The 16,127-nt window shown below is 39.0% G+C and overlaps 1 protein-coding gene across 1 annotated transcript in view; it reads left to right on the top strand.

Moving 5' to 3' along the window:
• The window catches only part of LOC133531221 (poly(A) polymerase type 3), a 31,342-nt gene that overhangs the window by 13,082 nt on the left and 2,133 nt on the right, over window positions 1-16,127 (top strand). Inside the window, exons 10-13 of the mRNA XM_061869362.1 lie at window positions 1,979-2,086; window positions 2,318-2,364; window positions 2,743-2,904; window positions 4,643-4,795. Of these exons, the coding sequence (XP_061725346.1) occupies window positions 1,979-2,086; window positions 2,318-2,364; window positions 2,743-2,904; window positions 4,643-4,795 (470 nt within the window). The remainder of the gene's footprint in view (window positions 1-1,978; window positions 2,087-2,317; window positions 2,365-2,742; window positions 2,905-4,642; window positions 4,796-16,127) is intronic.

Here is a 16,127-nt window from a genome sequence, read left to right as displayed (position 1 = left end):
TTCATTATAGATACGACGAGATAAGCATTATGTGTGGTATATAATTATAGCTCACAAATCCACCACATTATGCCATTTTTTATTTTTTCGGTAGCATTTGTTTTAACGGGAATAAAGAGGTTGCAAATCGAGTAACAGAACTTCAGAACAGATATCATTTGATATTTACCAGTCGCTTTTCGGTGAAGGAAAACATCGTGAAGAAACTGGACTAATCCCAACAAGGCTTAGTTTTACCCTCTGGGTTGGAAGGTCAGATGGCAGTGGCTTTCGTAAAAACTAGTGCCTACGCCAAATCTTGGGATTAGTTGTCAAAGCGGACCCCAAGCTCCATTGAGCCGTGGCAATATGCTGGGACAACGCTAGGAAGAAAGAAAAAAATCGAGTAACAGAACTTAGTAACCAACTAGGTATAATAGTTATGATGTAAATGTCCATATCATGTTGGAGTCATATATGTATTAGCCAACTAATTATTCAAGATCAATACACTTAGCTCCCTTAGGTATTCGCCTAAGTACAATCTCGGGCAAAATTGAGTTTTATAAAAGTGAACTAGTTTCTAGGTCATATTTTCTATGAATTGGTCGCTTTTCGGTGAAGGAAAACATCGTGAGGAAACCGGACTAATCCTAACAAGGCCTAGTTTACCCTCTGGGTTGGAAGGTCAGATGGCAGTCGCTTTCGTAAAAACTAGTGCCTACGCCAAATCTTGGGATTAGTTGTCAAGCGGACCCCAGGCTCCCATGAGCCGTGGCAAAATGCCGGGACAACGCGAGGAAGAAGATTTTCTATGAATTGGTCATTTTTGTAGACTCCAATTACAGTTACACTTTTCCTGGTTTTTCGCGGACCAGAATATCGATGATTTTTGTAACTTGATTTAGACGTTGCTATCATTTTCAATCCAAAAACACATAAAATCACAATTCAGAACATGCGGCAGCGTTGTTTTCTATGAAGTACCTCAAGCACCAGGGCGGCTACCGGGAAAATCGAAATTCGTCAATTTCGGGCATTTTTCTCTGTCACTCTAATTACGTCTTAGTGAGAGTAAAAGAGAAAGATCCCCGCAATTTGCGAATTTCGGTTTTCGCGGTAGGCCCCCAGGTCCTGTCAAGTTTCAGCAGTGTTGCCAGGTGAGCGGAAGAGAATTATCGTACTTGAGTGTCAATATTATTGTACCGTTGAAAAAAATATCGTACGCCAATCAAAAAGGCAGGCCCTAAAAATGTCTAGCAAAATAAGCTTAAATTTCCAATTAATAATAATAAAAAAGACAATTTTCGTCTAAATTGCGCAAAAAATCTGTTTATGTTTGTGTATTTTTGGGATAGACTCAAACGGTATACAGGAAATTGTGACCATTTTAACTTACACCAAGGAGCCGAACACCCAAAAGATACTAATTTTAGCCTATATCTGAGAGAAAGTGTCATATTTTGCTTCAAATTACTAGACTTTTAAGGTGGCATCATCCAAGGGCTGAAATTATAGTACTTTAGTGTACGATAATGCTCTTTGGAACATTACGTCATACCGGGGCCCAAATAACCCAAATTATCGTACATGTACGACAATTATCGTACGCCTGGTCACACTGAGTGTCAGTGTCGACAGAGTCAGCTAAAAACGCGTCAAACATCGCAACGTCGCGCCGATGGCCGTCCGAAGCATGGAGTGGCAACGCCGCAATGTATTTGTACACGACATTTGTCACACACACATGAGTAAAATTTATAAAAATATAACGTTGATTATTGCATGATTTCTGTATGAAACAAAGTTTTTCTATTAATTTAGCGCAAATGAATATTCGAAAGTAGATAGATGCGGAACTATTTATGTAATAATATTGTGTAATTAATTAATAAATAGCGATTGTTTTTTGTATGAAAATCGAACCACCTTAATTAACAATATTTCGTCTGTTGCGTCAGCAAACATGTATGTACGATGTTCTTGTATTTTATTCCAGCGACCCTAGAAAGAAACCAACACATAACCATCGCCCACGTCAACCCAGAGTGCTACAACTCCGTGCCACTCAACATAAATAACGGGCAACCTCTCGCCTTGCCGCCTGGTAAGCTATTACTGCACTCGTATTTAATTTGTACACCAAATTACAAAAAAAAAATTAAGGAGAATTCCTAATTTGATTGCCCGCTCTTATTGATACAAAGGTTATCTGAACAAGAACGAAGAATAAAGATATTTGAACTTTGTCTTAAATAATAGAAGTGAAGGATAATTGATAGAGATAGACTTAAAAGTGGAATAGTAATGTATGAATAATATAATAATTTTATTTCAGGTGCTCCTGTCCCAGATCCTGGTACTGAAGTCAAAAAGAATGAAAATGTAAGTAAACACAGCATTAGTTTTAGATTATGTAAGATCGTAACTGAAATATTTGATGATCTAGTTACTTTCGTAAGACAAATTTAGCATAAGTATAGGTATTAAAAGTAAATATACACCTTGTTTACCATTGAAATTCCGCTCTAATAAGCTGGCACGTATCAGAGGGGACTTTCAATGTCCTGACAAATTTAGTAAAAAAAGATTGACCTTATTCATAAACGTGTGTCATATTTAAAATACAGTTGAGAATCATTTATCTATTATGTCTTTAAAGACAGCGTTTCTTAGAAAGAGATAAAATTTTACAGAAATTTCCCTAGAGTTATAAAACTTATAAATAAGGGGGGGTTATTGATTTATTTGTCAAATTTACAGGGTGAAGTACTAGCGAACCACTGTTCCATGTGGTTCATCGGTCTCGTGTTTGAGAAGACGAACCTCAACGTAGACCTCACATACGACATATCCACTTTCACGAAGAGCGTGCATTACCAAGCTGAGAACACTAATATGCTGAGAGAAGGCATGGCTATTGAGGTGAGTCTTCCTTAGTAAGTCTATCTTCTGTTTGAGGAGCTAAACTTAGACCTGATATATGACATATCCACGTTCATGAAGAGCGTGCATTACCAAGCGGAGAACCCTAATATGCTTAGAGAAGGCATAGCTGTTGAGGCGAGTTCTTTGTAAGTCTAAGGTCTGTTTGAGAAGGTTTAACGGAGACCTCACATACGACATATCCACTTTCACGAAGAGCGTGCATTACCAAGCGGAGAACACCAATATGATAGAGAAGGGATGTTTATTGAGGTAGCTATCTATTGCCTATCCTTTTCAAATGAAAATTGGTCTGAAGATTTGTAGTGAAAATATAGTTTCAAGATTCAACCCTCACAACATGTATGTCATCTTAGTCACTTAGCGCCACTTGCACCATCGCTCTAACCCGGGATTACCCGGGTAAACCTGGAGTTACCATGGTTACCAGTACAATTTGATACTGGGTTAACGGTTTAACTGGTTAACCCTGGGTTAGTGGGATGGTGCATGTGGCGCTTAGTGATACGAAAAAAAACTTTATTCTTCTCATTATTACATGGCTGAAACATAATTATAAATTTAAAAGAAAATAGAAACATGCACAAATAATTGGAACAAACATGCATCGACTTAAATTCCTAACGAATACAAAAATGATAAAGTATGAAAATAGGTCTAGCAGCGCTAGTATTCAGGCTATGTTAGACCATCTGAATTTGTCACTTGAGGCAGTATCCAATTGGGGTGACGCAAACCTGGTCAAATTCAACGCTACCAAAACGCAGGCGTGTCTGTTCTCTGCTAAACAGAGTCCTTTCGACCTGGCTCTGACTTTCCGATATGTATCCGTACCGATATCCAACCAACTTCAGCTACTTTGCATAAGTATCTCGTCTAACCTGAGCTTTGGGGCGTATATTGAATCTCTGGCTAAATCTGCAGCTAGACGATTAGGCGTCCTTTCTAAGGTCAAGCGGTACTTCATAGCTTCTTCAGCTTTACATAGCTCAAGTCCGGTCGTGTATGGAGTATTGCAGCCACCTTTGGGATGGGTTCGCCAAGTATCAGCTAGCCGCCTTAGATACAATAGACAAACGCGCTAGGAAGCTTATTGGAGATGCGAGATTGGTAGAGGCTAGACTGAAGGGCCTAGAACACCGTAGACAGGTAGCCTGTTTATCGGTATTCTACAGGATACATTTCGGGGAGTGTGCGATGGGATTACACAATTTAATCCCCCCATCTCCGTTCTGCCACCGTGTATTAATTTAATTTTTTTATTTTTTATTTCACTAAGTATTAACGAATTTATAAACAATAAGAACCGCATATTCTTTAGTCAAACCCACGTCAAAACTTTTTAAATTGTATAGACAATAGGCAATTTGCCGGTTCTTAAGGCCCGTCCAGAGGGATGATTAAATTGACCAATTTGATAATAATAAATAAATGTTCTGCTGATTTAAGCAATAAAAAAATCAAGATGCTAACATCTCAGTCGTTATCAACTTCACGCTTATTTTATGAATTATTACTACCTGGAATAAATATTTTGTTTCATTTATATTTTTCCGAAATATCGGAATATTCGGATAATACAAATTTTATTATTCGAATTATCCGAATAATAAAATCGGACGGATATTGCAAACCCTAGTCATGACATGATCAATTCTAAGATTTGGCCACGGTATATATTTATGATTAGTGAATTTAAATTAATGTATACCCCAAGGTTCGGCACGTGCGACGCAAGCAACTCCACCAATACCTCTCAGCATCTTTGCTGGTCAAGCGTGAGCGGACAGCGTCAGGAACTAAACGCAAGCCCGACGCGCTGCCCGTGAAGCCCGCGCCTAAGAAGACTAAGAGATTATCAGAGAGCAGCGTAAGTTTATAACACGTTTATTTTTATTGACTGATTAAGTATTCCACTGCTAGGCAAAGAGCTCTCCCCTCGATCTCCGGGATTACCGATTGAACTTTGACAAGGCCTTGTTTCATGATTAAATTTCTTTCAAAAACTTCATGTTTTCTATCTCATATACACCATGTTTTTTTTTAAATTCCGTTAATTTCAGGGTATGGGTGGGTAAGTAAGTAGTGTAAATATGTATGTTCCATCTCAAAACTATTCCGCCAGAGGGCGCCACTTGGTAGTTCGGCAAAGATCCGCCAGAGGGCGCCACTTGGTAGTTCGGCAAAGATCCGTTAGATGGCGCCACTTGGTAGTTCGGCAAAGATCCGCCAGAGGGCGCCACTTGGTAGTTCGGCAAAGATCCGTTAGATGGCGCCACTTGGTAGTTGTTCATTGATCCCCGTCAGATGGCGTTACTTTGTACGTGTAAGTAAGTTAGTTATCGATGAATTTAAAAAGTTCGGCAAAGATCCGTTAGATGGCGCCACTGCTGCCCCTGGCCCTACCGCCGCCTTGCCTCAGTTTAGGTATTTGTCTCCCGACGTGTTGCATCAGCCGCCAATGTGGCGCCGACGGCCACCTGCAAATTCCTACGTGGGCGTCGAGGTCGATCGAGATAAGAGAGAGAATAAGTTAGATTTAAAATATGCATATATATATCGGCTTATTTTTCTTTTTGTATACCACGTCGGTGGCAAACACTGCCCGCCTGATGGTAAGCTGTCACCGTGGCCTATGGACGCCTGCAACTTTTTTTTATACCACGTCGGTGGCAAACACTGCCCGCCTGATGGTAAGCTGTCACCGTAGCCTATGGATGCCTGCAACTTCAAAGTCGTTACATGCACGTCAGCCCGCCGCATTCCCGAGTCGAGGCCGATGGCCTAGGAGCCTCGCCCCCTCCCCCGCCTTCCCCGCCGCTGCCGCAGCCGCCTCCCCGCCCTCCCCCGCCTCCTCACCGCCGCTGCCCCTGGCCCTGCGCCCCTTGGTAGTTGTGCATATATCCTCGCCAGTTGGCGCTACTTTGTATGTATCTGACGCCACAGAGCACGTGTACATTTTTGAGTCAAGGTCGAGATCGATGGCCTCGGCTCGCTCCCCGGTGCGGTTGGTTTTGGAGCTTGTGGTCAACAAATATATGGACTTTGTACTTTTCCAACTGCCCAATAAGTTTGTTTTAAAATATGCATACGGGCATATTTGCAAGAGCACATAATATAGAGTGGTTACAACCGGATAGAAAAATATATATTTTCTTGAATACCTGGGTATTCGATATTTATCCAGGTACTAGTCGTAATGTTAAACATACATGTTTTTACTTACAGTACGGGATGTTTCATGTTAATCTAAAAGTTGTAACTATTTCTAGTTACATCTGGTAACATTTACATCACACTTTTTAGAAAAGGGAGTTTCTAAACCTAATTATGTCGTTAACTAGCAAAGTCGAGTATATCTGTATGTGAATAATAAATAAATATCGAATACCCAGGTATTCAAGAAAAAATACATTTTTCTACCAGGTTGTAACATCTCTATATTATGTAATAGGTATTTTTTAGCTGACCTAATTCCGATTCCTGGTACTGGTGAACTTATTTATACCACGTCGGTGGCAAACACGAATACTGTCCGCCTGATGATAAACTGTCATCGTAGCATATGGACGCCTGCAACTTTTTTTTTATACCACGTCAGTGGCAAACACGAATACTGTCCGCCTGGTGATAAGCTGTCAACGTAGCCTATGGATGCCTGCAACTTTTTTTTTATACCATGTCGGTGGCAAACACGAATACTGTCCGCCTGATGATAAACTGTCACCGTAGCCTATGGATGCCTGCAACTTTTTTTTATACCACGTCAGTGGCAAACACGAATACTGCCCGCCTGGTGATAAGCTGTCAACGTAGCCTATGGATGCCTGCAACTTTTTTTTATACCATGTCGGTGGCAAACACGAATACTGCCCGCCTGATGATAAGCTGTCACCGTAGCCTATGGATGCCTGCAACTTCTAAGTTGTTACATGCGCGTTGTCGATCACTGGTATTAGTGAACATTTTTATATCACGTTGGTGGCAAACAAGAATACGACCCATCTGATGCTAAGCAATCACTGTAGCCTATGGATCATGCGCGTTGTTGATCATTAAAGTATGCGAAATGTTGTGAAATTGCATACGGCGCGACCTGCCTGATTGTAAGTGTAGTCAGTGTAGCCTTTGGACGCCTGCAACTTCAAAGTTGTCACATGCGCGTTGCCTCGCCCCAGTTTGCGTGTTTGAGGACTACTAACGTATTCTAATCTAGAAGAACTTGTGTTATACAACTATTTCTACAAGTCATGGAATTGAATAAATATAACATCACCCAATTTCTCGATCCTGCATTATATATGTACTGAGACGTCGGTGGCAAACAACCATACAGTCCGCTCAAGTAAGCACCCTAGCCTATGGACGCTTGCAAGTACTATTGTATGTACTGGTGAATGTTTATTTTCGGTTGGTTTTGGTCAGATAAACGCCAGTCCATACAATAAGTATGACCATTGGGCGAGGTTTTCGACAGAGGGGTAAGCTCTTAAAGGCGACTCCGGTTTAAATGCTCTAAGGATTGTAGGCATTTAACGGAAAATTTGAGGAAATATTCAACCTTAAACGCTTTGAAATAAGCTTCATTAATAATTCACAAGAGCTGATATTTGCTTGTAATTTCATACAAAATATTAAGGACAGTAGACCTTATTAACCTTAAATACGGCTTACCATATTACCATACCGTATTAAACCTTAAGCACTTTGAAATAATACAATACTTAATTCACGAAGACTGATATTTGCTTGTAACTTCATACAAAATATTAAGGACGGTAGATCTTATTAACCGTAAAACTCTATCTGTCAAAATCAAATATATTCTAGATTAACATAAAGAATAATGACAAACAACGATCAACTCTAAGTACTAGAAATAAAGTAGAATTTTACTCAAATCGGCCGGCTGTAATGCGACATGCATAATTGAGGCGATGGAATAAAAGTTTCACTTTAAGGGGCTCCCTAGTGCCAATGACCTTCGATCTGAATCCCCTTAGTTACCTTACCATAGCTAGTAGCCAGCTTACCATATTTACTTCAAGTTTATTGTCTTCGAGATATTTGGCATCAAAGTTGAACAATTTTAGGCCAAAAAACTGGTTTTCTGGACATAACTTTTGTGTTAGTTAACTAGTTAGTTTAAAATTAAAATCTCTGACGAGTTTTTAGAGACGACAGACGAACCCAAATGTGTAGATTTCGTGTATGTAAAACCCTTCACAGCAATCGAGTAACGAAAAAAGTGTTTTTATAGACAATATTTAAAAAAATCATAAATAAATAAGTGTTCATGTTTCTTTTAAAATCGGCAGACCAGAATGGAGATAAAATATTGAAGACCCGATAGCCGTTCGTCATAAAATTCTATCTATTGTGCAAATGTAGGAGTAACGACTCAAAACTTGTCAAAAATCTGGACTGGGGACTGTGACAAGAACAAACAATAGCAACGCCTTCTCTGCTACTCCTACTGAAAGATAAATAAGACTATCCCGTTCGGTCATTTCCCCCACCGCTCATGCCATGGTTCAGAGAAATGTTATCATAAATGAGACCACATTACCGGCAACCTGCCACTAGCGCATACGCATTCTAAAATTAATTAAAAATCAGAAAATAACAATGGAGTACGTAATTGAGCTCGTTGTGAGGCTGTGGTTCAGTAACAAGGGGTTGGGGTATAATTATAAATGCGGAGATAGCGACGAAACAAATATTGCTTTCATCTCATCAATCGAGGCGCTAGCACCTGACGTGGACATCTACAAGTGGGAGGCAGCCCGGAGCGATCTGAAGAAGCTGATCAAAGAGATTTTGGAGGAGAGGTCCGTCCTCCAGTTACACTCGGGATACCATGCGGAGGGGCTACTGCTGGAGGTGCTACGGAAACACAACATTAGATCATTGCTCTCCGTGCCTGTTAAACAGAAAACTTTAATCTGGAAAGACGCGGGGTTGTGGTTCGTGGAGGTGATTAACCCGAAAATCATAAAAAAAATATATGTGTTTGCGGACTAAGAATGATTGTATTTGTATGCATTCCGAAAATAAAGAAGTTTAAAAGTGAATGACTAATTATTTATTTATTTACCAATCATTTAGGTATTTTATAACGTCTCCATGCAAAGGTTTTAATACCATCGTCTAAAATTAACCCTTTACCGCATACGAAGCTATGTATGGCGGATATGATATTCAACTATATTGACAACTGTTAAAGTTCAAATTTCAACAAATATCTTTATAACATGTGTAAAGGGGTTAATCTCTTTTTCATTCTTTTAATTTGTACATATTGTGCTTCATCATCATCATCTCAGCCAAAAGACGTCTACTACTGGACAAAGGCCAAATTATACATGTTATCATAAAGAGGTTTACGTAAGTCTAAACAGCAAGAGTATTTATTAAAATTTAATCGTTGTCGTACAGGAGCGGCATTAATACCTTTCGTTTTTTACACATTTAATTTTGTTTATGTCGTCTGAGGCTAATATACACGCATACATTTTTTGGTCTTAACGCAACCAATTCTCGCACTATTCTCCATTTGTTTTCATCCTTCATCATGCCTAAAACTTTTTATTGACTTGTGGTAAATTATATCACATTAGAGTAAATTGTCTATTTATAAGGGGGATTCTACGTGTTTGCTTCGGCTCCACGCACGCATACCAAATTTCAGGTCCTGAGATTATGTAAATGACAGAGATAATAATTAAGTAAGTAAATATTCTTTATTGCACCACAAACAAAACAAATTTAAAAACAGATTTACAATGTAGAGAAAGGTAGCAACAGGCGGTCTTATCGCTGTAAGCGATCTCTTCCAGACAACCTTAGGGTATCAGGATAAAAAGAAGAGTAAGTTTTTATAACAGGTAGTGCACGAATATATTAGAGGAATAGGAAAATTACACAAACATTAAGCAGACAGTACATACAGTACATTTACAATTTAAATAAACAAATAAATATTACAATACATACCAATATTAAAATAAATAAATATTAGTTACATATCTAAATATACATACATACATACATACCTAATATAACACAGTGACACATTAAGAGAGACAAGTAATGATTTTTCAGTAGGGTTTTAAAGCTAATTAATCCCTTGCTTTTAGATTAAATTGTCTTAAAGGACCTCTGCGCTGTTGGCTTCGGCCCCCAAGCATGCCTCCCAAAGGTCCCGAGATATGGAAAGGACAAACAAACAAAATAACTAACTAACTAATAACTGGAACTGGAAGAGATCCCTGAAAGGGATAAGTTCGCCTTTGTACACATGATGTGTTTTTTTTTTCTGTTTTATGTTTCTTTTTGTACAATAAAGTGTTTTACTACTACTACAATAATAATAACTCTAGACCCTAGCTAATTACGAGCGTGAGCTCTAATATGCCCTCGTAAAGCCGAAACTCTGTCGCAGGTGGGGTAGTAAAGTTGACGAGAATCATTGTAGGTATAATTATAGGAGGGTTTCGGTAGGGATTTACCTATCTGACGTTTCGCATCAAGTTAATGTGTCACTGTGTTATATTAGGTATGTATGTATGTATGTATGTATGTATGTATATTTAGATATGTAACTAATATTTATTTATTTTAATATTGGTATGTATTGTAATATTTATTTGTTTATTTGTTTATTTAAATTGTAAATGTACTGTATGTACTGTCTGCTTAATGTTTGTGTAATTTTCCTATTCCTCTAATATATTCGTGCACTACCTGTTATAAAAACTTACTCTTCTTTTTATCCTGATACCCTAAGGTTGTCTGGAAGAGATCGCTTACAGCGATAAGACCGCCTGTTGCTACCTTTCTCTACATTGTAAATCTGTTTTTAAATTTGTTTTGTTTGTGGTGCAATAAAGAATATTTACTTACTTAATTATTATCTCTGTCATTTACATAATCTCAGGACCTGAAATTTGGTATGCGTGCGTGGAGCCGAAGCAAACACGTAGAATCCCCCTTATAAATAGACAATTTACTCTAATGTGACCTCTCATAACAATGTATATAATTTACCACAAGTCAATAAAAAGTTTTAGGCATGATGAAGGATGAAAACAAATGGAGAATAGTGCGAGAATTGGTTGCGTTAAGACCAAAAAATGTATGCGTGTATATTAGCCTCAGACGACATAAACAAAATTAAATGTGTAAAAAACGAAAGGTATTAATGCCGCTCCTGTACGACAACAATTAAATTTTAATAAATACTCTTGCTGTTTAGACTTACGTAAACCTCTTTATGATAACATGTATAATTTGGCCTTTGTCCAGTAGTAGACGTCTTTTGGCTGAGATGATGATGATGAAGCACAATATGTACAAATTAAAAGAATGAAAAAGAGATTAACCCCTTTACACATGTTATAAAGATATTTGTTGAAATTTGAACTTTAACAGTTGTCAATATAGTTGAATATCATATCCGCCATACATAGCTTCGTATGCGGTAAAGGGTTAATTTTAGACGATGGTATTAAAACCTTTGCATGGGGACGTTATAAAATACCTAAATGATTGGTAAATAAATAAATAACTAGTCATTCACTTTTAAACTTTTTTATTTTCGGAATGCATACAAATACAATCATTCTTAGTCCGCAAACACATATATTTTTTTTATGATTTTCGGGTTAATCACCTCCACGAACCACAACCCCGCGTCTTTCCAGATTAAAGTTTTCTGTTTAACAGGCACGGAGAGCAATGATCTAATGTTGTGTTTCCTTAGCACCTCCAGCAGTAGCCCCTCCGTATGGTATCCCGAGTGTAACTGGAGGACGGACCTCTCCTCCAAAATCTCTTTGATCAGCTTCTTCAGATCGCTCCGGGCTGCCTCCCACTTGTAGATGTCCACGTCAGGTGCTAGCGCCTCGATTGATGAGATGAAAGCAATATTTGTTTCGTCGCTATCTCCGCATTTATAATTATACCCCAACCCCTTGTTACTGAACCACAGCCTCACAACGAGCTCAATTACGTACTCCATTGTTATTTTCTGATTTTTAATTAATTTTAGAATGCGTATGCGCTAGTGGCAGGTTGCCGGTAATGTGGTCTCATTTATGATAACATTTCTCTGAACCATGGCATGAGCGGTGGGGGAAATGACCGAACGGGATAGTCTTATTTATCTTTCAGTAGGAGTAGCAGAGAAGGCGTTGCTATTGTTTGTTCTTGTCACAGTCCCCAGTCCAGATTTTTGACAAGTTTTGAGTCGTTACTCCTACATTTGCACAATAGATAGAATTTTATGACGAACGGCTATCGGGTCTTCAATATTTTATCTCCATTCTGGTCTGCCGATTTTAAAAGAAACATGAACACTTATTTATTTATGATTTTTTTAAATATTGTCTATAAAAACACTTTTTTCGTTACTCGATTGCTGTGAAGGGTTTTACATACACGAAATCTACACATTTGGGTTCGTCTGTCGTCTCTAAAAACTCGTCAGAGATTTTAATTTTAAACTAACTAGTTAACTAACACAAAAGTTATGTCCAGAAAACCAGTTTTTTGGCCTAAAATTGTTCAACTTTGATGCCAAATATCTCGAAGACAATAAACTTGAAGTAAATATGGTAAGCTGGCTACTAGCTATGGTAAGGTAACTAAGGGGATTCAGATCGAAGGTCATTGGCACTAGGGAGCCCCTTAAAGTGAAACTTTTATTCCATCGCCTCAATTATGCATGTCGCATTACAGCCGGCCGATTTGAGTAAAATTCTACTTTATTTCTAGTACTTAGAGTTGATCGTTGTTTGTCATTATTCTTTATGTTAATCTAGAATATATTTGATTTTGACAGATAGAGTTTTACGGTTAATAAGATCTACCGTCCTTAATATTTTGTATGAAGTTACAAGCAAATATCAGTCTTCGTGAATTAAGTATTGTATTATTTCAAAGTGCTTAAGGTTTAATACGGTATGGTAATATGGTAAGCCGTATTTAAGGTTAATAAGGTCTACTGTCCTTAATATTTTGTATGAAATTACAAGCAAATATCAGCTCTTGTGAATTATTAATGAAGCTTATTTCAAAGCGTTTAAGGTTGAATATTTCCTCAAATTTTCCGTTAAATGCCTACAATCCTTAGAGCATTTAAACCGGAGTCGCCTTTAAGAGCTTACCCCTCTGTCGAAAACCTCGCCCAATGGTCATACTTATTGTATGGACTGGCGTTTATCTGACCAAAACCAACCGAAAATAAACATTCACCAGTACATACAATAGTACTTGCAAGCGTCCATAGGCTAGGGTGCTTACTTGAGCGGACTGTATGGTTGTTTGCCACCGACGTCTCAGTACATATATAATGCAGCATCGAGAAATTGGGTGATGTTATATTTATTCAATTCCATGACTTGTAGAAATAGTTGTATAACACAAGTTCTTCTAGATTAGAATACGTTAGTAGTCCTCAAACACGCAAACTGGGGCGAGGCAACGCGCATGTGACAACTTTGAAGTTGCAGGCGTCCAAAGGCTACACTGACTACACTTACAATCAGGCAGGTCGCGCCGTATGCAATTTCACAACATTTCGCATACTTTAATGATCAACAACGCGCATGATCCATAGGCTACAGTGATTGCTTAGCATCAGATGGGTCGTATTCTTGTTTGCCACCAACGTGATATAAAAATGTTCACTAATACCAGTGATCGACAACGCGCATGTAACAACTTAGAAGTTGCAGGCATCCATAGGCTACGGTGACAGCTTATCATCAGGCGGGCAGTATTCGTGTTTGCCACCGACATGGTATAAAAAAAAGTTGCAGGCATCCATAGGCTACGTTGACAGCTTATCACCAGGCGGGCAGTATTCGTGTTTGCCACTGACGTGGTATAAAAAAAAGTTGCAGGCATCCATAGGCTACGGTGACAGTTTATCATCAGGCGGACAGTATTCGTGTTTGCCACCGACATGGTATAAAAAAAAGTTGCAGGCATCCATAGGCTACGTTGACAGCTTATCACCAGGCGGACAGTATTCGTGTTTGCCACTGACGTGGTATAAAAAAAAAGTTGCAGGCGTCCATATGCTACGATGACAGTTTATCATCAGGCGGACAGTATTCGTGTTTGCCACCGACGTGGTATAAATAAGTTCACCAGTACCAGGAATCGGAATTAGGTCAGCTAAAAAATACCTATTACATAATATAGAGATGTTACAACCTGGTAGAAAAATGTATTTTTTCTTGAATACCTGGGTATTCGATATTTATTTATTATTCACATACAGATATACTCGACTTTGCTAGTTAACGACATAATTAGGTTTAGAAACTCCCTTTTCTAAAAAGTGTGATGTAAATGTTACCAGATGTAACTATAAATAGTTACAACTTTTAGATTAACATGAAACATCCCGTACTGTAAGTAAAAACATGTATGTTTAACATTACGACTAGTACCTGGATAAATATCGAATACCCAGGTATTCAAGAAAATATATATTTTTCTATCCGGTTGTAACCACTCTATATTATGTGCTCTTGCAAATATGCCCGTATGCATATTTTAAAACAAACTTATTGGGCAGTTGGAAAAGTACAAAGTCCATATATTTGTTGACCACAAGCTCCAAAACCAACCGCACCGGGGAGCGAGCCGAGGCCATCGATCTCGACCTTGACTCAAAAATGTACACGTGCTCTGTGGCGTCAGATACATACAAAGTAGCGCCAACTGGCGAGGATATATGCACAACTACCAAGGGGCGCAGGGCCAGGGGCAGCGGCGGTGAGGAGGCGGGGGAGGGCGGGGAGGCGGCTGCGGCAGCGGCGGGGAAGGCGGGGGAGGGGGCGAGGCTCCTAGGCCATCGGCCTCGACTCGGGAATGCGGCGGGCTGACGTGCATGTAACGACTTTGAAGTTGCAGGCATCCATAGGCTACGGTGACAGCTTACCATCAGGCGGGCAGTGTTTGCCACCGACGTGGTATAAAAAAAAGTTGCAGGCGTCCATAGGCCACGGTGACAGCTTACCATCAGGCGGGCAGTGTTTGCCACCGACGTGGTATACAAAAAGAAAAATAAGCCGATATATATATGCATATTTTAAATCTAACTTATTCTCTCTCTTATCTCGATCGACCTCGACGCCCACGTAGGAATTTGCAGGTGGCCGTCGGCGCCACATTGGCGGCTGATGCAACACGTCGGGAGACAAATACCTAAACTGAGGCAAGGCGGCGGTAGGGCCAGGGGCAGCAGTGGCGCCATCTAACGGATCTTTGCCGAACTTTTTAAATTCATCGATAACTAACTTACTTACACGTACAAAGTAACGCCATCTGACGGGGATCAATGAACAACTACCAAGTGGCGCCATCTAACGGATCTTTGCCGAACTACCAAGTGGCGCCCTCTGGCGGATCTTTGCCGAACTACCAAGTGGCGCCATCTAACGGATCTTTGCCAAACTACCAAGTGGCGCCCTCTGGCGGATCTTTGCCGAACTACCAAGTGGCGCCCTCTGGCGGAATAGTTTTGAGATGGAACATACATATTTACACTACTTAAGTACGTTTAAGGAAACGAAATAGCATGGTTAATTTTCAAAAAATATAATATTTATTTTTCTTAATTTTTTTGTTTTTGTAAAAAGTATTTCCTAGCGTTGTTGTAGCACAGGCGTTACATTTAACCCACCCAAACTGTTGAAAACTGTGACATATCAATGTAATTTCGAACATCGATCGTCCAGATAGTACGTACGTTTATAGTAGCAAATATATAAACTCGTACTAAACACCATTCACCGTTATTTCTGTTTTACTCATTTCCTCAAAGGTTAACTGGAAGAGATTCCATACAGGGATAAGTTCGCCTTTGTTGTATTTAATTTACTCTGTAACTGTGTTTTTCTTGTTTTTATTTCTATGTACAATAAAGTATATACATACATACATTCATAAACACTAATTAATATGTAAACAGGCCCTAAGGGAATTGTACACTCTCGTAAGGACTTTGTAAAATAAAAATAAAATTATTGATTATCTCCGAAATAAAGTTAATTAGAATACCGGTGTCATTGAGAAAGTTACTTAATTTAAGCTCAGGAATACACCCTTGAAATTAACAGAAAAAAACACGGTGGATATCATTATTGTCTTGGGCATCGCCCATCTAGAGACTTGATGTCTTCAGT

Source organism: Cydia pomonella, chromosome 24 (genome assembly GCF_033807575.1).
Source record: "Cydia pomonella isolate Wapato2018A chromosome 24, ilCydPomo1, whole genome shotgun sequence".
Lineage (NCBI taxonomy): Eukaryota > Metazoa > Arthropoda > Insecta > Lepidoptera > Tortricidae > Cydia > Cydia pomonella.
This window is presented reverse-complemented; position numbering and strand designations above follow the sequence as displayed.